Source organism: Candoia aspera, chromosome 1 (assembly GCF_035149785.1).
Source record: "Candoia aspera isolate rCanAsp1 chromosome 1, rCanAsp1.hap2, whole genome shotgun sequence".
Classification (NCBI taxonomy): Eukaryota; Metazoa; Chordata; class Lepidosauria; order Squamata; family Boidae; genus Candoia; species Candoia aspera.
Genome location: NC_086153.1, coordinates 42,947,344 through 42,971,460, shown reverse-complemented (window position 1 = coordinate 42,971,460; position 24,117 = coordinate 42,947,344). Strand labels below are relative to the sequence as shown.

The 24,117-nt window shown below is 39.4% G+C and overlaps 1 protein-coding gene and 1 long non-coding RNA gene across 2 annotated transcripts in view; one reads left to right on the top strand and one right to left on the bottom strand.

Moving 5' to 3' along the window:
* Positions 1 to 24,117, bottom strand: part of THADA (THADA armadillo repeat containing) — a 145,503-nt gene that overhangs the window by 38,253 nt on the left and 83,133 nt on the right. Inside the window, exons 27-29 of the mRNA XM_063302892.1 lie at positions 22,404 to 22,493; positions 21,607 to 21,738; positions 7,166 to 7,334 (exon numbers count right to left, since the gene is read on the bottom strand). Coding sequence (XP_063158962.1) covers positions 7,166 to 7,334; positions 21,607 to 21,738; positions 22,404 to 22,493 — 391 coding nt within the window. The remainder of the gene's footprint in view (positions 1 to 7,165; positions 7,335 to 21,606; positions 21,739 to 22,403; positions 22,494 to 24,117) is intronic.
* LOC134497228 (uncharacterized) lies at positions 7,262 to 9,495 on the top strand. The gene is made up of 3 exons (XR_010067902.1): positions 7,262 to 7,356; positions 8,734 to 8,814; positions 9,301 to 9,495. It is a non-coding gene; the product is annotated as an uncharacterized LOC134497228 (long non-coding RNA).

Genomic DNA, 24,117 nt, shown 5'->3' with positions numbered 1-24,117 from the left:
ATCCATATTTGCTTAGTATGCTTGGGAAAAGGACAAACATGTTTTTCTGAATCATGGTAAGCTTTGATTTGACTTTTAAAATAACAGTGTTGTCTTTCTGTTATGCCATCCAGACTGTATCGTCATCTTCTGAAAATACAGAAAAGGCCATTTTAAAAATTGGATTTGTAGTTTCTTGTAAACGGTTGGAACCCTCAAATAGCTAAGTACAAGGAAAAGTTACCACAAATGAATAGAATTTTCAATAACAACAACCCCCATTTCCAGGGAAGAAATGGCAAACTGAAGACGGCTCCGCCAAAACAGGAGCCAATGAGCATGGTGGAATAAAGAGCCAGTGAGCAGACTGGCTCTTCAGTAATTCCTCTCTGGACAAAGAGAGGACTTGAGATTGCCCAGAAGTGCTCCAGAAGTTGCTCCTTGTGAGGAGAGTGTAGGACAGTGGCCTCTGATGGATTTAGAGCTCTGGAAGATGAGGGAATAGCCACCTTACTTAAAGTGGGGTCAGCCTTTGAAAGGACACTGGGTTTGCATTCTTCCTTTTCTAATACTTTTGGAAATTGCTTGTTAATTGCTTTTCAGCTGTTAGGAACCTTTGGATCAACAAGTTTTACAGTACCAGGTGAGTTTCCTTCAATCCTTAGCAAACAAAGTTTTAAATACAAGTTTAAGGACTTAATTTTTTTTTTAATAAACAGCAAAAGGGTGATTAGAATTTTGATTTTGGAAAGTTACAAACGGACTATGGGTCCAGATAAATTTGAAATAAGAATTTGAAATTAATTATAAGAATCCTTCTCCTGGGAAAATGCTTTTGTTTTGTATTCTCTTTAAAAAAAACATGATAGGAAGCTTGGATACTAGAGGGAACCAGAAGGAATCAAAGATTGCAATTAAAGGAGAACACTTAAATTTGACTTACTAATACAGAATGAAGCAAAATATTTTAACATTGGACATACTGAAGGATATTTTTGAACAATAGACCAGAAGTTAATTTTAAGAGCGTCTGCCTCTATAGATATGAAGGGGGAACAAGTTTTACTTGACAAGATTGAGACTGATCTGAAAGTAGATTTAAAAATGACAAGCTACAAGAATGATATGGAAAAAGATGCTACACTGGACATACAAAAGAAACTGGCTGATGTCTTAATAATTAAAAGGAATATACAAATAACAAAACAAGAGAGGGACCTGGATAATTTTCCTATGTTGGATTTACAAAAGAGGCTTGTTAAAGCTTTGAAGAATTTTGTGAGAAGGGACAAAAATAATGAAATCAAATTCTAAGACATTATTTGGACTAAAGATTAGGATTGTTAAAAGGAATATAATGTTGGTTTATTTGATCAAGGTTAAAATATATATGTTGTTATCTCTGGTAACCCATAATGGACCTTTGCTGATCAGGACTGAAACAATGAGGCTTTAAGGATCTGTTTATAGATAAGAGATGAGATATGGGAAGAAGAGATCACTTCTTGTATTTTAAGAGATGGTGACTAAAATTGTTTATGCTTCTTGTGATGAAGGGGGAAGTCATTTCTTTATATATTTCTTTTCTTTTTCTTTACTATATTATTTTTTCTTTCTTTTCTATTTGTTTTTTTTCTGCACATTCTATTTTTTCTTTTTCTTTTTTTTTGTTTGTATTTGTTTTTATTTTTAAAATTGTAATTTTTAATAAAATTACTATTAAAAAAACCTTCCTGCAGATTTCCCTTCTTCACTAAGCATTAAATAGTAAAAGGAAAGATAAATCAGTATTTGTTTGTTCAAAATGTGTTCTATGAAGTTCTGCCCATGGTAGAAATATATTTAATATAAATCCTGCATATTATTCTACCCCTCACCCATATACGCTGTTCCCAAATATCCCCTAACTCTCTGCACCAGACTTGGGGGAAAGGAATGTAGGGGGAGGGGAAACAGATAGAAGTAGCTTGTTTCAAAGAGAAAAAAGCCTTTTGTCAATAAAAGGATAAACAAGGTGAGCTTTAAAAAGTGAATCTTTTAGAGAAGTTTTATATGAGAAACGCAAAAGTCTCTGATTTCTGATTTCCCCATTTGAGCAACATCTTTCTGGGTAACATCCATTCTTAGAAGTGGCTTTTCAGAAAGTGCTACATGCTACAGAAGGACCTTGGAGGCGAAGGGACAGCCATCTCTGAAATAATGTCTTCACTGGTGATAGGCTTCTCCTGCCATGCGTATAAGATTTGTTGCTATGTTCCTCAGAATCTCTCTCCACTTACATGAAGCCAAGCAGCACAGTGGCCAGTGTTCCACCTGGGCTTCAGGCATTGGTATCATATCTCAGAATTATTTTCAACCGGCAAAGGTTCTTTTAGAGAAAAGGGCTCTCTAAGAGAAGTTCGAAAAAAAAATCAAGTTTTGTAGTCAACATACATATTCAAATCTTAGCCATTTTTGCTTCAAGTTATGGAGAAAATTGCTGAATTTTGGGGTGAATTTTGGGTGAATATAAAATGACCACTTTTTTGCTTATCATGTCACCTAATGTTCCCATAATCCATTTAGAAACAAGTTTAATAGTTCATCAATAATAGTTCTATTGAGTATCAGTGGTTGGGAAGAGAATATTGGGTAAGGGCTGTTGCTTTGGTATTGGCTTAACAGGTTTCCTGGAGGATCTAACTGGCTGCTCTGTGGAACAGGATACCATACCACTAAATGACCCTTGAATCTGATCCAGTATAATACGATCTCATATTAGCTAGTAAATATGTGGTCACAATTAAAGCCATTGTCTCCTTGATTCTTGATTTCTTAGCTACTTTTTACCTCAATTTTCTATAATAATTTGTTTTGTTTAAATTAATAATATTAGAATTAATAAGTAAAAGACTCAAAATAAATTCATGAAAGATACTATTATTCTGATTATTTACTATTATCAGGAAACATTCTAAAGATTGTCTTTAGGCACAGAAGTCTATCTTCTGAATACAGTACTACTTACAGCTAGATAAGATGTTGGATATTATGACATTTTCCTGAAGAAATCACAATAGTTGCATTTGGCTCATGCTCAGGATCTGACCAAATGTTTTATTTCATGTTAAGAAGAAACATTTATATAAATAGTGGAATAGCTCCCTGAACTGGAGAAAGGAGCATGATGAGATGCAACACATTTGTTTAATTTGGCAGACTTTTGTCTGGATGCATTTTTTATATCTAATGCTTTTTATATCTAATCTAAACGTCCAGAGTCCCCTTCTCACCCAGAGTCCCCTTCTTGGGGGAGATGGGCGGTGATGGAAATTTGAAATATAAAATAAATAAATAAATTTGAAATACAATGCTTACTGAGTTGATAATTCTGTTGTTTCCCACCTCGAGGAAAAGGATGAACAATATTACCAAATTTTTACTGATGGTCCATCTGGGAACAATCTCTGTACCAAAGTTTACAGCATGAACAAATAACTATTAGTTAATGCAAGGTTTCTTCTGCAACTATTTATTAATGCATTTCTTTTCAAATTATAAACTTACATAGAAAGAAAGCCTCTAATGAAACTCAAACCCTGGGAAACAAATAAGCCACATAATAACAGTTACTATAACTCATCAGATTTTTACCGTACACATATGAACAAGCCTATTTATAAATTTTATTTCCCATCAGGCTAAGCATGTCAGCTTGCAATAACATACTAATGTTAATGTTTTCCAGTCATTTTCAATGTGGCATTTAACTGCAAACACCTCAGCCAAGGTAAATCTAAGGGCAAACTGAAGGCTAACTGCATAATCAAAACCAGCCTTAATGAGTATTGTGCTAATGCAGTGAAATAAACATTAAGGCTAACTGTAGTACATAATAGTATTCAGTTTGTTTTAAAGTTTTCACAGCAATTTTTATTACATTTCTAGAACTGCCTGAAAATCAATCTCATCACAGGTGACTACATTTCCCATTTTAAAAGTGACATATAAATTCTATGCATACTATTATGCAAAAGAGGAAGCGGGAGTGGGGGGCTTCCAAGGCTTTCAAACTTGCAAAAAGACTAAAGCCAAGATTCCTTTAAAAAATGTTACTATTAAATGTCTCTTGTTCTTCATCCTTTTCTAAAACCAGCATGAACACTGAGCGTTTCCCTTTCCATTAAACTCACACAGAATAGTTGAAGGAAGGAAAAATAATTTAGCTGCATATTAACACACTTAATTCGTTCCCATATGCACACGTCTATGTAGGATGTTACCCTTGCTGGTCTTCTGATACTGATACTCTGCTGCTGTGCAAAGCACATACCTACAAGTCAAGTCACTAATAGCACCCTTCAGTGTTTCACAAAACACCTAGCCATCTGTATAAGGTGCACAAATAGCCAAAATATCAGTTCCCTAGCTTTACTGTAGCACAGTTACAGAACAAGCAGCAGAGTCTCATGGGACACAAAACATCCTGGAAGGACATAAACATGACATAAACATGACAATATTATTTACACACCACCATCAATGTACCTATATTCCAGCTTGATTTATTCATAAAATGGATAGTTCAGTCATCCATTTTGTGCAGTACTTGCTTAAACATTAACTACTCAGAATACCTGGCAACATATAAAATTTACCTACCTGATGATACCAAGACTGCACATAAAATTTAATAACAAAGACATTAATAGGTACATAGCCATAATTTTATGTTTTCCTCTCCATTTGACATTAATATTCTTTTTTTCCCCCAGCTTCAAAGAAAAACTTATCTTGGTCAATAAAACTGAACTAAGAAGAGCAGCTGCAAGGAAGGTGCAATGAAAAACATTTAATGATAGTAGTTTTACTGCTTTGATCTCTAGATCCTATAACATTCATTCACAGTATCAGCCTTTATAAATCAGCTATGAAGTACATGTCAAATACTTTTGCCAAGTAAAACAACAAAAAGATACATGATTAGCAATATTTTTATTTCAGAAGGACAAGGGAGTTAACTGGAAATTCTACTATACAACTTACTAGTTGAAATGCATATTATCATGGGGAAAATTGTCCACAGAAGATATAGCCAGATACCAAAAGACACTGAGCAGTCTCCATATATGATTGGTTGTTTTTGTCTTCCAGGCTCACCATTTTTTTTAATAGTATAAACTATCTGCCTATAAGACAATTTCCTACCAACAGGACAGTGAAGGAAACCAACCCATGTGATTTGGTTTTTCCACACTTTCAGTTGGTTATTCTTTTCAAATGTAATCATGGTCCTGTCCAGACCCACTTTTTGGACTGTGCCCCTGGCATAGCCTTCAGTGACCAAGTGTGGCCCCCCAAACTGCAAACCCTGGACTAAGCTGTAATAGTAACTTTACACATTACAATAAGTCTCTTGAACTCCATTGTTTTATTCCATGCCCTCACACATACATTTTAAGTTTCTATGAGAACCATTCCTTACTATCATGGGGGAAAAAATCCATACGAACAGACACACACCATAAAATACTGCTGCTTTCCTAAGCTACTGCCAAAAAAAGAAGGCAAAGTTTCAAAAAAAAAAAAAAAGACAGGAAAATGCAGGAAAAGAGAATGAGAACATAAGCATATGGGGCCAAAAAGGAATCTAAGTAATCATATAATCCAAATTAAATCTAGGCTTAACTCCATTACAATTCCAAGTAAGAACCTTACCATTAATTTACATTCCATCCTAGTTCCAAATTATGTAAGTATCTATATACTTTACAATCATACTCCATGCAACTCTCCAACACAGAGAGAAGCAATGTTTTCAGTGTCTCTCAAAAGATTCAGAATATACACAGAGAAATCAACAGTACCTTCAGAAAACTAAAAAAAAAAGATAATATAAATTGTCCTGGGTCATGTCATGATAAACCATCACTTAGCAATGGCCTTCTAGAGGTTGCTGAGCAACAGATCCCAATATCCCACACAATTGGCCATGCTGGTTTGGACTGCTGGGAATTACTGTTCAGTAAAAATGAATGGTGAGATTTCCCATCATTCCCACTTAGCAAAAGATAGACAAACTGAAATCCTTGATGTATGCTGTTGTTGTTTTCCCTGAAATTAGGCTTGTTGTTATATTGTCACTTTGGTATAAAACACATTCATCTGAAACTGGGGAGTCTAAGTTCCAGTTCATACATCTAACATACTAAACCATGATTTAGCAGGAGCTGGCAACGCAATCTACATATGGAAAATCTATGTCCATGTTTCTTCCTCTTAAGAATACAAAAAAAAATGTCACTATTTTCACTTGCTCTAAAAAAATCATCGATGTCTCCTAAATCCCAGCAGCCATTGAAGCCATATCAACTTAGATACCTCAAGCTAAAACAGAGAAGGATACTGACAGGTTAGAGAGAGTTTAGAGGAAGACAGCAAAGACGATACAAGGTCTTGAGGAGATTCCCTTTGAGGAGAGGCTAAAGGAACTTGGGATGTGAGTGCCAGTTTGATGTAATGGTTAAGATGTTGGCCTAGAAACCAAAGGACTATCAGTTTGGCTTGAAAGCTGGCTGGGTAATTTCTGGCTAGTCACTCTCTCTCAGCTTTCTTTTTATACAGATATTAAAAAAAGGTGGGATCAGCATCATCATCATCAGTCTGGAGAAAAGGAAAGTAGAGAAATAATAAAGGAAAATGGCCAAGAACTATTTTCCATGTCCACAGAAATTACAACCAGAAATAACAAATATATGTTGCAGCCTTGTTTAAATACAAGGAAAAACTTCCTGATGATAAGCAATAAAAAACACAGAGATGTAGGACAACTAGGACAGTGCTTTGCATATAATTATACCTGTGGATCCAGCTCAGTATTGTCTATGCTAAAATCTGTTATCAAGGAGTTCATGAGAAGTTCTTCCCTGTCCTGTTTGAGAATGATCAGGAATTATCTCTAAGATTTGTTGCAGGCTCAATTACTGAAACAAAATATATCTCCCTGCTAAATTCCCAGCATGATTAGGCACTTTTAATGTCTTGATTATGAGAATCCTCCTGTAGAAGCAAACTGATTTTTAAAAGTTAACCATAAGTCTGTTGTAGAGTTCCTGTTTTTATCAACTTGGATACTACTGTTTTGTGAATAGGTGTTTACTTTACAGAAGCTACATTGCAATCATTATGCAAAAAAAGCAAAACTCACTTGTAACAGCGTTCCATGAACTGCATTTTGCCGTACACAAGGATCAGTGCAATCTGGAAGCCCGGCTAACAAAGAAGATATTGTCTGTGGCACCAAATTCAGCATAACGAAGGGAACAAGGGCTCTTCCAGCCAGCTCGCGTGAACGGTACACAGGAGAGTTACCACATCTAGAAGTGAGGAGACAGAAAGGTAGAATTTTTCAGATCTCATTCATACACAAGGTATTTCAAGAACAATATTCATAACGAAATATTCAAGAAAATATTTCTGTAATCCTTATAAATGTATATATTATATTCCATCCTAAAAATGATTCTTGAAATGCATAAATGGTTTGCATAAATAGCACTTACCGTTCTTGATAAACCTTATCAGATATGGGGATTATAATAATAGCTTTGTATGGAACAGAGTGGAGTTTTTTGTGATTTCAGTTTGCATACTTTTAGCATACCACATGATGGCACCACTTGAATTGTGTTTTAATTGTAATTGTATTTTAAGTGTATTTTATTTATATGAATTATACTCACCTGAAACGTATGGTTTTCACCACAGAGACACACAAGTGACTGAAATACAAACTATGCTGTCCAAGATGTCAAGTTATGAAAAATGTTTATACCACGAATACCACCTAGCAATAAATAGAAGACACCATGCTAAAGACAAGTTCTAAAGAGTCATGGAAGCTGATCTAAGTTCAACTAGGGAGATGACACCAATCAGAGGTAGGGAAAAAAACAATTCCCTTGTAAATGGTATTTTTATTGTAAAAGTAATATAAATAAGGATATTTCCTTACAGCCAAAAGAATTTTGTTTCCTGTGAAATGGGCACAGAACAAGAATCCCTGTAACTAGTACCTGCTATTGAGCAACTACAAAGTCCCTGTGTCAGATTGCAGAGAATAGAGAATAGCTTTGCCATTATCATGCTACACAAAGCCTACCTTCTGTCACATGATAAATATTTATATAATAACATGGACAATCTTCATTTTAATTTTTGGACCATATCTCATTTAGGGGGCCTCACTGTATTGCACATATCTTCAAATCAGCAGATTTACAGGTTCGGTGCTATACAGCTTCTGAAAATGTGATCCCTACTGGTATGAGATCCATGCTCCTGATATTAGCAGAAAATGGAAATTCTGCTTGCACCACAAACACATTAGAAAATAGTAACTAAAGTATGGGATACGTGTTACAATGCTAACACAACGTTGCACTTGCTTTAATTTAGGCATTCTTCCAACTCATTTATTGGCTTATATGTAGAGGTACATGTGATGAGGAAGGAAAATGAGCAGCTTACCAGCACGATTAATTAAAATAAATAGCATTTTACCACAACAGTGCAAAACAATGTATCTTAAAATGCTACCATATTCAAGCTATATTATGCCTCTTTATACTCAACAGGTTCTTGTAGATGTTTCTTTTCAAATACAGTTAACTCTGACATGATTGCCAATGTTTAGTTTCTAATTAGCACTAACTGTACTCTCAAGAATGCCATTTTTTCTCTTCACAACCTTCTACAAATGATGATTTCCCAAAGGAATCTGGCTTCAGTTCAGGAGAAAGAATGGAAAATGGGAACAGTGCCAGTGTTTGTGACTGCCAGATATTTTGTCAAAAGGTACTTTCCAAAAGCATGATTCAGAGAGCTTTTTTTCAAAACCAGCTCTAGAGCTGCATTCCACTGTATTTAATTGCATTAGTTTCATTTCACTAACATAATCAAATACACACATAAGGTCAAGTAACTTGAGTCAGTGTGTTTTATTGAAGATGTTTTTAAACAGAAGCATAAGTATTTAGAAATTTAAAATTATTTATTATATAATGCAAATTACATACAAGTGTGAATAAAACAATATAATGCATTAAGGCAAAACTAAAATAATTTCAGATTAAGTACTTGAAACTGCAAACACAGAGCTATATAAAACAGAACTTTATTCCATGTCATGAAATACTTCTCAGAAATATCAAATTGAACAATATATGGCACTGACTGAATATTTTTTCATTATTTTTTTCCATGCCACCTTTTTCTCATTCTAAGTTCTACCCCAAGCTTCAATTTACTGAGTTTATTGATTATACATTCTTTTTCTTCTAGGACTACAAATAACCAAGCCAAGAAAGCTGAAAGCTTCTTTTTCCACATATTTATTTTGCTTTTCCCCCAAGAGAAGAAGCTATCCCAGACATACGAACAGATTTCTGTATATCTAGAAACAAATCGGCACCTTACTGGAAATTGTTTTAGACTCAACCAAGTTCTCATCTGAATAGTTGCTTCCTAATGTACTGATCTGAGAGTTAAAAAGAAACAACTAAACCCATGAAACCTGTGAGGTTTTAAGCAGAGAAGTGGAGAAATGGAGAAGAGGTTGTTAAATATTTTCCTACTACAAACTATTACTCTTCCCCATAGGATTCAAGATTTACAACTACAATTAGGGCTGTGCAAGAAGCACCCAGACTGTTGTTTGTTTGTTTTGCTAGATCCTTAACTCTGAAAAAGGCCAACCCGCTTTGTGTCATGGCAGGGGAAGATGTAGGACATAGGGCTTTGCAACCTTTCAGATTCATTTCCCAAACTGTGATTCCAGGCATGCCAGCTTATGAACACATGGCCTCTAGGCAACTCCTTAAAGCAGTTAAAAGTTAAATTACAAGAAATCTGAACGAGGGCTTTTGAGCTACACACATTTATTAAAGTTTGCTTGGTTTTCTTTAAGTACCCATAACTTGGCAGGGGGGGGGGGTTGCTTTCACCTGATCTGGATGAAATTGAAAGGAAAGCTGGATTATTACTGAAAGATGAAGTGTGCCAATTTCAAAGAAACAAGTGCAAATAGGTGATGCAAATAGCTGGCACTGAGAATACGCAATGAAAGTAGGAGCCCAAGCAAAGTACAGAAACCAAGAACAGCATAAGAAGCAAAGCAAAGCAAGAAGCAAAGTCAGTTGGTACAGCACTAATCAGGACACAACCTGTTGCAAAGCTACCTGGACTGTTTTGATCTGTACTGGATTGTCTGATCAAAAATGACTCATCCACACAACTGTTATACCTCACCAGAACATTTGTTTCAATAATTTACAGAGGAAGGAAGGGAGGAAGAGTATAGCTCTCTAGATGCAAGCCTTCACTGAAGTGGACTGAAGAAATACCTTTCATTGTCTTCCAGCAAAGAATTCCACCTTTTGATTGCTCCTGTACGCCCCTCAACTACTCCTTGTCAAAAATTACCAGGCATAAATTTATTGAGCAGAAGTGGAAAGAAAAAGGCATCAATGCATAATAGATGTAAATAAGTCATAAAACTTCAGGTGGGGTTGCCTATTTTTGCTTCCTTGTTATTAAAGTCACAAAGAAGCCATTCAACAACACTGTATCTGATTCTGGAGTTCCTGTCTGTAAAACATACTATTTCCTTCTGGCAGTTCACAGTAAACATAGGAAACTGTTTGAATTGTCAAATAAAGTCTACCAAGAATAAAAGGTGCTGGTAGCAAGCATGGTTGCTTCATGTGAAAAAAATACCAGCAATAAATCTAGACTTAACAAGACTGGATTACAATGAAATCTCTCTATGATCTTTCTTCTCACTTGAAACTGACTTGGAAGGTTTTTTTTTCCCCTTAAAATTAATCTGAAGGGACTTGCCTTTTTATAGTGAATAAACAAAGCAAGACAGACAGGCTTTATCATGTAACACCTGGAAATTCTTGAGGTAAAAGCACAAATGTTGTAGTGAAGAAAATGCTGTTTGTGTTCTCTGCATTTAACCTTTGCACTGTCAGAATAAACTTTAAAGTATGTCATGCCTGAACATGACAAAAATGAACATATTACACACATAAGACTTTCCTGAAATCCTGGCAACCCTGAAGCCTTGCCTGTAGCCGGAACCAGAGCCAGCCGCTACTGTCGTCGCGGACCTGCTTCCTGGACATGCTGCTCCAGTCGAGCCTCTCCTTGCCGTCCCTGCCGAGCACAGCCTCGCATCCAGTTCCAAGCCTCGCCTTGTTGCTCCAGCATGATTCGGTGGAGCACAGCCTTGCCTCCAGTTTCAAGTCTCATTGTGACATTCTTGCCAAGTCCAGCCTTGTCTCCAGATCCAAGCCTCCCTAGACACTCCAGCCAAGTCCAGCCTTGTCTCCAGAACTGAGCCTTGCCTAGATGCTCCCGCCAAGTCCAGCCTTGCCTTCAGATCCAAGCCTCCCTAGACACTCCAGCCAAGTCCAGCCTTGTCTCCAGAACTGAGCCTTGCCTAGATGCTCCCGCCAAGTCCAGCCTTGCCTTCAGATCCAAGCCTCCCTAGACACTCCAGCCAAGTCCAGCCTTGTCTCCAGAACTGAGCCTTGCCTAGATGCTCCCGCCAAGTCCAGCCTTGCCTTCAGATCCAAGCCTCCCTAGACACTCCAGCCAAGTCCAGCCTTGTCTCCAGAACTGAGCCTTGCCTAGATGCTCCCGCCAAGTCCAGCCTTGCCTTCAGATCCAAGCCTTGCCTAGATGCTCCAGTCCAGCCTTGTCTAGCCTCTGCGTTCCAATCTAGTCCAGCCTGTCTGCCCACTCACAGGCTCGCACCTCAGGCCTCCTCTTTGCCACGCACTCTAGCTCCACCAAGTGTTGCAGCTTCAATAAGAGAATTAGCTGAGTTCTGCCTCGTTGTTTTGCCACAATCTGAACCTGCAGCCTTGCCTGGGTGTCCTTTATTGCCTGGGTGGACTTCACTGAATTGCATTGCCTAAACTATTACAAGGACCTTTTGCTGTTGTAAATAGTTATTGTAAATAAAGAATTTAATAGTAATTCTGCCTGGCCATCTCATAGTCTGAAGAGGACCGCCACATGGAATTCATTATGAATTATTCTTTTCTAACTATTTCAATGGTATTCTTCATAATAAAGAATAATTCTGCCAACTTGAAGCCATTTGAAAACTAATATAAAACAAACAAACAAAAATAACTGTTTTCTTGTTACAGCCATTTTATTGATGTCAACAATAAAGATATAAAGAAGTACATGAGAGCCTTACTCATTAATAGGTGACTTTAGGAAAACATTGCTTAGGGTGACCAATACTTTCCACTGATGAAAACCAGATATAGGGATCCAAAGCAAGGGGCAACAGTAAAGTTGATTCAATAGGACAGCCAACTTTTAGAATCAGTTCAGCCCTCTGCTACTAAACTTTTTACTTGAACTGAAAACACAGCCATTCATTGCTTTTCCCAACAGAAGTGAAGGTTTAATAGACAGTGGAATGGACTAGATAAGATTGACTCTTCCTCAGTGGAAGATCACATAGTTCACATTTTGTTTCCCATTAGCTCATAAGCCTTCCTTAATTCTAAGCAATAAACAACACAGAGAATATGTTATTTACTGCTAATCAGGAGCCTTGTTGTTGCTCTTACTGGCTGAGAATTTTAAACACAGTGCAGCATTTTTTGTCAGAGACCATGGAGCTTGCAATCAGATCCATCTTCTAAGATTAAATCTTAAGGAATCTGACTTGGCGCTCTCCACTGTTATTACCTTCCCCTTCTCCAATAAGGAGGTTTATCTTGGAGGTGAATAAAAATCGGACTATGCAAATATTCAAGACAAATATATGAACAAACCATTGAACATTCAAGCTGAACTAATTAACCCTATTAGTTTTCAAGACAAACAAAAATGCAATCACTTCTAATCTGAGTCTCCTTAATGAGCTAAAACAAAATGCAACAGATTGAAAAGTCACAAAATTACTATTGGCATATTTAATATACATATGGTTACACCTGACATCAGAATCATATTACCTATCCTAGCTAGCACAATCTTCATTTACTTTCTATTTTTAAACAAAATAAAACCGAAGTCAAGGGCAATGCTATTTGCACATCTCTCAAGGTGAGATATGACTTGCCTCAGCAAACAAGTAGCTAATCAATTACAACATGCAAACCCATACATCACAGTCCATATTTGTATTTCTATCAATACTGACAAAGTTGAAAAGATGAAAACCCAATGTTTCAAGCATAACATCATCTAATTTCAAATAAAAACTATTTAGATAAGAGTAAACATCTCAACTTGCTTTAAAAGCAAAAAGTCATGGTTTTAAATTGACAAATTACAAAGCATTTATTGGCATCATTTAATTATTTCCTTTACATATTTTAGAACCTTGCAAGGCTGAAAATTAGCAGCTTTTGCAATTTTACTTTTGTATTACCTTTAATCAAATATTGCATATTAGAACTATGATTAAGTTGCCTTAGCAAAAAAATTTTTTCATTCTATCTTAATACGATTTATGAATGAACCAGTGTGCCGTATAAGTCAGGGATCCCCAACCCCCAGGCCACGGACCAGTACCGGTCTGTGGCCTGTTAGGAACCAGGCCGCACAGCAGGAGGTGAGTGGTGGGCAAGCGAGCAAATTTACAGCCTGAGTATTTACAGCCGCTCCCCACTGCCCACATTACTGCCTGAGCTCCACCTCCTGTCAGAGAAAGCAAGCCCACTGGCTGCTATCTCCAAATGGCGCGAAGAAGAGAGAATAAAAGGTCAGGAAAAAGAGGAAGCACTTGAATCATCCTGAAACCATCCCCCCCCCCCCCCGGTCCATGGAAAAATTGTCTTCCACAAAACCAGTCCCTGGTGCCAAAAAGGTTGGGAACTGCTGGTATAAGCCATAGATTATTGTCATGAGTAAGGATGGCGAGCAGGGGGCTCCCATCCAGACTGTTAAGCGCATGCGTAGCACTGAGAAATTGGTCAGCCATTCAAAGAGACACAGATCGGGACCACCTTAACCTTTGGGGTGTATATGTCTGGGTTTTTCCCACGCTTCTTCAGTTTGTTAGGATTCCTGTTATGTACTAGCAAAAACATGAGAGACCAGTTCCTTGTCTCAGTGTGTTTCCTGGCTGTTAGGACATCAATCCTAACAAACTCCTACTCCCATCGAAAGAGGGAGGAACAAGAAATTAAGGAGAGACGTTTGGAAATGTCTTCAGAAAACCAAGAAATGCGGCTCACCATCCAACAATTGGCAGCAGCCCTGCAACAACACCAACAACAAGTAGATCTCCAAATCAACACATTACAAGCTGCCATGCTACAGCAGTTACAACAACCAGTTCCGATTAACCCACAACCGGCGCCAGCAGCAGCAGCAGCAGCAGCTCCGCCAATAGTCTTGAGATTCCAGGGCAGTCTACCAGAGAAATTTGGAGGAGAAGCAGGACAGTTGAGAACCTTTCTCACACAGTGCACTATGTTCTTCGACAGCAGACCGGCAGAGTTCCCCACAGACAGAACCAGAGTCACCTTCATTTTAAGTCTGCTAAAGGGCCCAGCAGCCAAATGGGCTATTCCCATGGTGGAGAACAATGACCCGATTCTCAACGACTACCAGAATTTTTTGGCAGGGTTCCGAGCACACTTTGACGACCCGATCAGAGAGGCCACGGCCAGCCAAGAGATTCAGAAGCTCAAGCAAGGTAACAAGAGGGTGGGAATCTACATTGCTGATTTCAAGTTGTTAGCAGGAGATCTGGACTGGAATGAGAGTGCATTAAAAGACCAATTCAAACAAGGGCTGGATGAGGAAATTAAGAATGAATTAGTGCGCCAGGGAACACCAGCTACCCTAGAAGCCTTATATCAGTTATCGGTGGTCATAGATGCCAGGCTAGAAGAGCTCAGGCAGATGCAACCGGGGAGAAACAGGACCCTCAGAGCATTTTCAGGATTTCCAGCTCTCTCCGTAGCATCCTCTCACTCAGCACAAGAGGAGCCAATGCAGATTGGGGCAAGCAGGAGACTGATTTCTGAGGCTGAGAGGCAGAGAAGGAGAGAGAGAGCCCTGTGTTTCTACTGCGGAGCCCAGGGGCACATGGTGAGAGCTTGCCCAGCGAGAGGCCAAGCAGCTCTAGTAAGAGCCCCAAGGCAAGCAGCTGAAACAGGAACCAGCTCCGCCTCTGCTTCCAACCAGGGAAACTCCGTCGGTCTCCCTCCACAGAGCTCAGCAGGGAGACCATCAATCAATTAAGGGGGGCTCATTCCGAAGATTCCAGGCAAGCCTTTTACTGTTTACCCATACTCATACACGTCAACCCAGAGCACCAGGTCAAGCTAGAGGCCATCGTGGATTCCGGAGCTTCAACCAATTTTATTGATGTGCAGACCGTACAGGACTTAACATCCCGACCAGAGAATTGCCATGCCCCATAGAAGTGGAGAACATTGACAGCCAGCCCCTCAAGGCAGGGCCGATTAGAAGGCTCACAGAACCGGTGCAACTGACAATGGGAGACCACACTGAGTGGATCCAGCTCTATGTTACTGCATAGCTAAATGTGCCGGTAATCCTAGGCATGCCTTGGCTGAGGATCCACAACCCGTTGCTGAACTGGACTACAGGAGCAATCTCCTTCCAGCTAAGGAACGCCAGCACCACAAGATTCAAGCCGCTCCACGCTCTCCAGCAACCAACGCAGTCACAGTAGCAGGGGGAGTCCACTTGCCAGCCAAGTATGCAGATTTTGCAGACGTTTTCAGCGAACAAGAGGCCACAGCACTACCCCCCCATAGGGACTGTGACTGCACCATTGAGTTGATACCAGGAGCCAAGATTCCAGCAAGGAAACAATATCCCATGTCCCCCAAGGAACTAGCCACCTTAAAGGATTACTTGGACTCCAGTCTCCAAAAGGGTTTCATCCGACCATCTACTTCCCCAGCGTCTGCTCCTACCTTCTTCGTACCAAAAAAGCCTGACCCGTTGGCACCTGCAACCCAGGAGACACCCATGAGAGTGGTCCACGACTTCAGTTTTTTAAATAAACAAACAAAAAGAGAATCCTATCCTCTGCCCTTAATCTCGGATCTGCTTGCTTACAGAAGGCACGCATTTTTACCAGGTTGGATCTCAGGAGTGCGTACAATCTGATCCGGGTGAAAGAGGGGCACGAATACCTGACTGCTTTCGACACCAGGTTTGGAAAATTTGAGTACCTTGTTATGCCCTTTGGCTTGTCTAATGCAGGAGCCATATTTTCCAGATTTATGAATCAAGTTTTCTCTGATTTGCTAGGTAAGTATCTGGTCATTTATCTAGATGACATATTAATTTTCTCTGAGGATGCTACAACTCATGTAACCCATGTACGTAATGTTTTGCAAAGACTGAGAGAGAACAGGCTGTTCGCCAAGCTAGAGAAGTGTGCCTTTGATTTAACTGAATTACATTTCCTGGGCTATAAAGTCTCAACAGAAGGCATATCCATGGATCCTTCTAAGGTCAGCCCCTCCCCTTCCTGTCCCCCCCGACCCCCAGAAAGCAATTCTCTCTTGGCCACCTCCCCGAAATGTTAAAATGTACAAAGACTGTAGGATTTTATAATTTCTAGGCGTTTCATAAAGGGCTATAGTGATCTCGCTAGACCCCTCACACAGCTTTTGAAGAAAGGAGCAAAATTCATTTGGGGGGGAGAGACAGCAAGCAGCCTTCCAAGAATTCATGCAGCTCTTTGCATCCCAGCCGCTGTTAAGACACCCTGATCCCACGAAGCAATTCATCATGCATTCAGATGCTTCAGATATTGCCATTGGGGCAGTGTTATTGCAATATACAAACAAAACCGAGAGTACATTGCTTCCTTGTGCCTTTTTTTCACGCCTGCTCTCACCAGCAGAGAGAAACTATGATGTTTTTAACAAGGAGTTGCTGGCAATTAAAGCAGCATTCCAAGAGTGGAGGCACTGGCTAGAAGGGGCGACCTTTCCTGTGAAAGTTTGCACCGATCACAAGAATTTACAGCTTCTACAAAACACCAGATCCCTCACCCCACGCCAGATCAGATGGAGCCAGTTTTTCTCCCGTTTCAATTTTGTTATTTCTTATGTGCCTGGGGCGCAAAACTGCTTGGCAGACGCCCTGTCTCGATCCTTTCAGGCAACCCCCGCCACTCACCAGGAGGTACAGGCTACTATATTACAACCTCACAACTTTGATCAGTCTATGAGGGGGAGCCAAACAGAGATTTTAGCAGCAGGCAGACAAGCAGAGGACCTATTTACAAGAGTCAGAGCTCAGCAGCAACAAGACCCGTATGCCAGGGCCAGGATGGATGACCTCCAGAGGGCCCCGCAAGACACCGCCTCCCCATTCAATGTGGAGGCAGGAATCCTCTGGCATAGTGGGCGATTATATATTCCCCCTTCATTGAGGGAAGAAGTACTGAGACTTTGCCAGGACCACCAAACGGCAGGCCACGGAGGCGTTTTCAAAACTCTCCATAGAGCTCTGAGAGACTACTGGTGGCCTAAGATGGTTGCAGACATAAAGGGTTACGTTGCTTCTTGTCACACCTGCAGACGAGCCAAGCCTCTCCCAGGGAAGCCCACAGGACTCTTGCAACCCCTACCCACCCCTAGTCAGCCTTGGGATACTATCTCCATGGATTTCATCACTGATTTACCCCCGGCCCAGGGGCTGACTTCCATAGAGCTCTGAGAGACTACTGGTGGACCTTTTCACAAAGATGGCGCATTTTATTCCTTGCAAGGGCCTCCCATCTGCACCAGCCACAGCGCAGTTGTTCATGGACCACGTTTTTAGGTATAGAGGCATGGTGAATCACTTGGTGAGTGACAGAAGCCCACAGTTCACTTCCAGGTTCTGGAGGGCCCTTTTCCAGTCATTAGGGGTCCAGATCCACCTGTCATCAGCGCATCATCCTGCCAGTAATGGGCAAGCCGAGAAAATTAACCAGTGGTTACAGCAATATCTCAGGTGTTACACCACTTATCGGCAAGACAATTGGCCAGCCCTGCTGCCCATGGCAGAATTTACATATAATAATTCTGTACAGTCCTCTACCAAGATGTCCCCTTTCCAGGCACTCTACAGGGTTAACCCTCGGGTGTTGCCCACCTCCTCCCAGGAGGGAACTGTTCCAGCCGCAGCTGATTTTCTTAAAGAGCAACAAGCCGCACAGGAGTTGTTAAAGGAGCAGCTGAACAGGGCAGAGTGCTTACAAGAGGGCGGCAGATGCTCACAGACAGGAAGGGCCAGCGATTGCGGTAGGAGACAAAGTGTGGCTCTCTACCAAGTTTTTGATCTCTACCAGACCCTCCAAGAAGTTGGACTCTAAGTTTGTGGGCCCTTTCACTGTGGCACAGCAGATAAATCCAGTGGCTTATCGTTTACAGCTCCCACCATCCATGAAAGTCCATCCAGTGTTTCACAGAGCCTTGCTAGCCAAAGACCCTCCCCCAAGTGCCTTGCGATCGCAACTGCCCCCCCCCACCTCCAGTAATTGTGGAGGGAGAGGAGGAGTACGAAGTTGAGGAAATTCTGGACTCTAGGAGGAGGGGAAGGGGCATCCAATATTTCATACACTGGAAAGGGTACCCTGAGGAAGAGCGCACGTGGGAGAATGCCAGAGATGTGCATGCACCAGCACTGGTTCATCGTTTTCATCAGCTTTTCCCTCACAAACCCAAGCCTCGCACTCTACCAGAGATTCCTCTTTCGGCTGAGCAGGCCGAAGAAGCCCAAGCAGAAGAGTTCGTGAGTGTGTATTTCCCCCCCCCCCCCCGACTGAAGCCTTCACTCCACTTACAGAGGAGGCGGGGGAACCGCAACCCTCCACCTCGGGCTTGCATTTCCCAGGGGGGAGGGGGGCTGACCTTGCTAACTCTCTAGATGTTTTCCAGCAGCAGCCACCTGGCCTGGAGGCGTTATCTGACTTGGAGGGCAGCACTGCTTCATCCTTGGAGGAGTTTTCCTTTGAAGACTTTCCATCATTGCCCAGTTCCCATGGGACTTTAGAAGCAGACGGCACATCTTATCAAGACTCTGGAGGGGAGGGGGCTGAAATGGAATGTGAATCTGGAGGGGAGGGTGATGTCATGAGTAAGGATGGCGAGCAGGGGGCTCCCATCCAGACTGTCAAGCGCATGCGTAGCACTGAGGAATTGGTCAGCCATTCAAAGAGACACAGATCGGGACCGCCTTAACCCTTGGGGTTTATATGTCTGGGTTTTCCCACGCTTCTTCAGTTTGTTAGGATTCCTGTTAAATACTAGCAATAAATATTAGAGACCAGTTCCTTGTCTCAGTGTGTTTCCTGGCTGTTAGGACAATTATGACTAGTAGTGCATCTCATCTGCCAGTGTATTTTGGTGCCTTTACCTGGTACTGCTGCCCTGCCATTATGCTAGAAGAAGGATGAATCAGGTATTTTAACTGTTTTAATTGTTTTTATAAATTGTTCACCGCCCAGAGTCACTTGGTTGAGATAGGCAGCTATAGAAATGTAAATAAGTAAGTACAGTAAGTAAATTCCATTTGGCAGCTATACAGACTACCCTAAACATTTTGGACTGTTGGGATTCTCATATACTGAACGAGCAATATGATATCAAGATCATGGGAAGTGATAGTACCACTCCATGTTGCATTGGAGTACTGTGTCTGGTCCTAGTCAACACAATAAAAAGGACACTGAGGAACTGGAAAGAATGCAAAGAAGAGCAACAAATATGGTAAGGGGCCTGGAGACTAAACCCTACAAAGAGCAGTTAAAGGAACCTGATAAGTTTAGCTTAAAGAAGAGGAAGGCTAAGTGGACACTTGATAGCAGCCTTCCAATACATAATGAAATGTATCACAGGGCAGAAGGGATGGAAATAATTCTCCATAGCACCTGAGGGAAAGACAAAAACCAGTGAGTGGAAGTCAATAGGGAGAGATCCAATCTTGAAATAAGGAGAAATTTCCTGACTATGAGAGCTATTAAGCAGTGGAACATCCTGCTTCCTGAAATCATGAGTGCTCCATCACTGGAGGGTTTCAAGAAAAGATTAGGCAGCCATTTGTCTGGAATGGTCTGAGGAATCCTGCCCTGGGCAGGACATTGGATTAGAAGACTTTCAAAGTCCCTTCCAACTCTATGATTCTATGATTCATAATAATATAAAATATAGAATACTGTTCATTTTCAACTGTTTGTTTATTTCCAATTGTTTCTGCCATTCTATATTTCTAATTGCCATTCTTTATTTGCCATTCTTTCTCTCTTAAGCAATTGCTTAATCTTTTGAGACTTCCTTGTTATTATGATGCATTTTTAACCTTCTTTGTACACTGCCCTGAGTCATTCTGTGATTGGGTGGCCTCAGAAATTGAATGAATGAATGAAAGAAATTACAGCTTCATAGAATTAAAGGGGTCATTTCGACACCCTGCTCAGTGCAGGAATCCAAACTAAAGTAACCACAATAGATGGCTATGTAGCCTCTACTTGAACACATCCAACAAACAGGAACCAGCATCATTCTGGGTTGCTCTTACAGTTGGGATTTTTTTTTTCTAATATGCAGTTAATAGGTATCTTTTTACCTTCTACTGATTGAAATTAGCAATAACTGATAAATCAATTAAAATGTTTGTTTGCTTTTAAAACCAATTAACCTTATTTAAGAACTATAGCCGCTCATGCAGTGCAACCAAGATGAACATGTTTTGTTGAAAACGTATTTACCTATAAAAAACAATGAATCGCTCAGAATAAACGCACGGTAAATCAGAATTTGCCAGCATTTAAAAGGGGAGATATATTTTCCAGAGAAATTCACACGTAGTGGAAACAAAACAACAAAACTGCTAACAAAGGCAAGTAAGGGCACAATGTTAGAGATAGAAAAGTCGGAAGAGCCAATCTTGTGGTATTTACAACTGTAAACATGTGTTTACATGTGGTATCTACTAGATTAAAATGCAATTTTAATATCACAGTGAATAAGAGTTGTCTCATTTAATAAGGAGAACTTAGTGATTTTGCCATGCAGATTACTAAGATTTATGACTAAAATATGATTTATGTATAATTCATTTAAAACATAGTCAGGCAAACTTTTAACTCAATTTTTACTAAATGAAAAATTCCACATGTTGAACTGAAAGTATTCAAAATCTAATTATAAATGTCATATCCAGTGTTGTAACTATATAAGAATACAAATGGAAAACTGGACCCTCAGGGCTTCCTAATGAACTAAACTAGATCTTGGCCATTTCTCTTCTTGAAAGGCAGTGGGAAGACCACACAACTGGATCTTCACACCCATCAATGCAGTCCCTAGAGTAATCAAAAAGGCAGAAAAATAACCGCAGTGCTTTAACTATTTAACTGCTTATAAAATAATCTTTCATTTAGCCTTTCAAGATAATTAATCTTCTCTCATGAGAATATGCACTAGATTACACTTACTAAAAAAACAAACACTGTAAATGAATGAATGAAAACAGTATTTTAAACTAGTAATACTTCATATAATGAAAGTAATTAGGAACTTTCTCAAGGAAAACTAAGCATTAAAAATGAAAAATGCAACTTACCTCAAAATAAGAGGAACAAAGGAAGCCATGCTAAGGGTGGAATATGTGCCATCCATTGGAGATGGATACAGCTTACTCAACACCAAAAGCAAGAGAAATAAGCTCGGGTGAAGCTTCAACTCCTTGGTTTTACTACATGAAAAATATACAAAGTTTGTCCGAATTACAATCTTCTACCCTCGGTTGAATGTTAATATAGATACAGCAGGGGCCAGATGTTAAGAATGGAGTTTCATGGTCATGGACCAAATTTCTTTACTTTTACATACTTTAAAATACACACACACACACACAATACTTTGCAATAAGAAAGCATATTGAAAAAATGATAATTTTTTCCCCTTATGGGAAAGCTGAATCTTAAAATCACAGGTTAATGTAATATTAAATAATTTTTAATGCAGAATGTCATCTTTTTATGTTCAAAGAGTACATGAGCATGAAGAGTACAATTAAAATTGTTCAACAGTAGGGCTGTAAGTAATTTTAAAAATGGTATGGAAAAGGCACTTCAGAACTACTTATTAAGGCAGCCTGTCTTTTTCAGGCTTCCAGACAAAAACATCTTTACCTGTAATGAACTGACCGCTTAAAGGAGCCACACCTTTATTCAGGCTGACATGTAGGCCTGAAAAAAAATAAGTCTCCTCTATGGACAGCACAGGGGTGCCATGGTCATGCTAAGTCTGAAGCACTGCTTCCAAATAATTTTTGAAGCATGTCCAGCAACTGTTATCCTAATCCATTTTCCTCCTCTAACACTGTTTGTTCTGGTACATAACAATGCATCTTCTTACCTGTCTACTGTACTGGTTACTTGTTCCAACTGACTGAGCAAAAATGGATAAAGATTTGGAAATCGAGTAAAGAACTCCCTCCCTGTCATTCTGCAGAAGAAGAGCATAAGAAAATTAGTAGTATATGATAGTGCACTATTTTCAAGACTTTGTTTTCAAGATTTACAGGTAATTGGGTACAATTTAAATAATTCAATAGTTCATGTTATTCAAAACATGCAAAAGACACTATAAAATACGACAGGAAATAATTTAAAAATATTATACGAAATAATTAAAAAGTAACAATGAAGAATTCCTTATATTAGGCCTTTCTTTCATTTAAAAAACTCATTTAACACAATTGTGGAAGGTAACTCATTGTTTCAAATCATTTCACCACATTTGCACATTAAAAGGAAGCTTACTATTGATGCGTTATTGCAGTCTAGAGTCAGGGAATCTGTGGCCCTCCATATAATGCACTTTAATCAAGGTTTATGGTTTTACTGCTTCAGCATTTGGAGGAACTCAAACTCCCCACCATTAACTTTACTAAAGGAGCAACTGAAATGGTAGAACAAAGTAGTAGAACTATTATCAGACTGAAACAAGTTTGATAGCAAATGGAATATGGCAGGACTGAGTGCTTCCCCCATACAAAAGCTCCCTGTACACAGAAACTCAAGTCCAAGTAGAGGAGAAACCTTCCTTCCATATGATAATTATATATACACAAAGTACATCTTCTATTACATTTATTCTCTGCAATATAATAACCGCCCAGAGTCCCTCCAGCGGGAGGAGATGGGCGGTGACAAATTTGATAAATAAATAAAAAATAAAAATAAATAACTACACCATCTGAGAAGCAAATTCAAAACTTCGAACATCTGTCAATGCTTAATAAATCTAAATTGTTTCATTAAAAAGATAAATATTGTAGCATACTGGCTGGGGAATTCTAGGAGTTGAAGTCCACACATCTTAAAGTTGCAAAGGTTGAGAAACACTGGGCTACAGTAGATGGTGTTACTGAAGAAATGGAATGGCTGTGCAATTTGTTTAATGTGTGCATTAACGCTCTATCTGTGCCTGAGAACTGGATGAACACTGTAGTAAAGAATGAATGAAAACAAGAGGGAGATTAATTTGTTAAGTGTGCCTGGGGAGATACTTAGCATAATTTTGATTAAAAGGGCATGAAAGATAACAATGAGTAAATTTGGGAAGCACGGTGTAACTTTGTGCCCAGCAAGAGATGTACAGATAAACTGTGGTTTTTCAACAGTTCACTGAATAATATATAACCATGAAAAAGAAAGCTAATTGTTGATTTAAAGAAAGTGTGTGATAAAGTGAATAGGTTTGAATTACACATGTTTTGGAATACAGAGATAAAAGTGGATTGCTGAATGGAACAGGAGTATAATGGAAGAGCAAGAGAATAAATGGAACACTTAGACACTGGTTAAACACTGAGAAGGCAGTAAAATAAGGATTTGGGACTTCCCTTGTGTGCTTAATGTATTTATGGATAAATGTATAAGCAGTGCTTATTGTTGCATTAGAGATGTGTTGTTTAATTCAGAATATGAATGCATTTTTGTATGCAAGTGATTCTCTGTTGGCTATAAACTAAACAGTTTGCAGCAGATGACAGATTATATGATGCAATAAATCATATGGATCTGAAAATGAATATATCCAAAGATGAAGATAGTTGTATTTGACA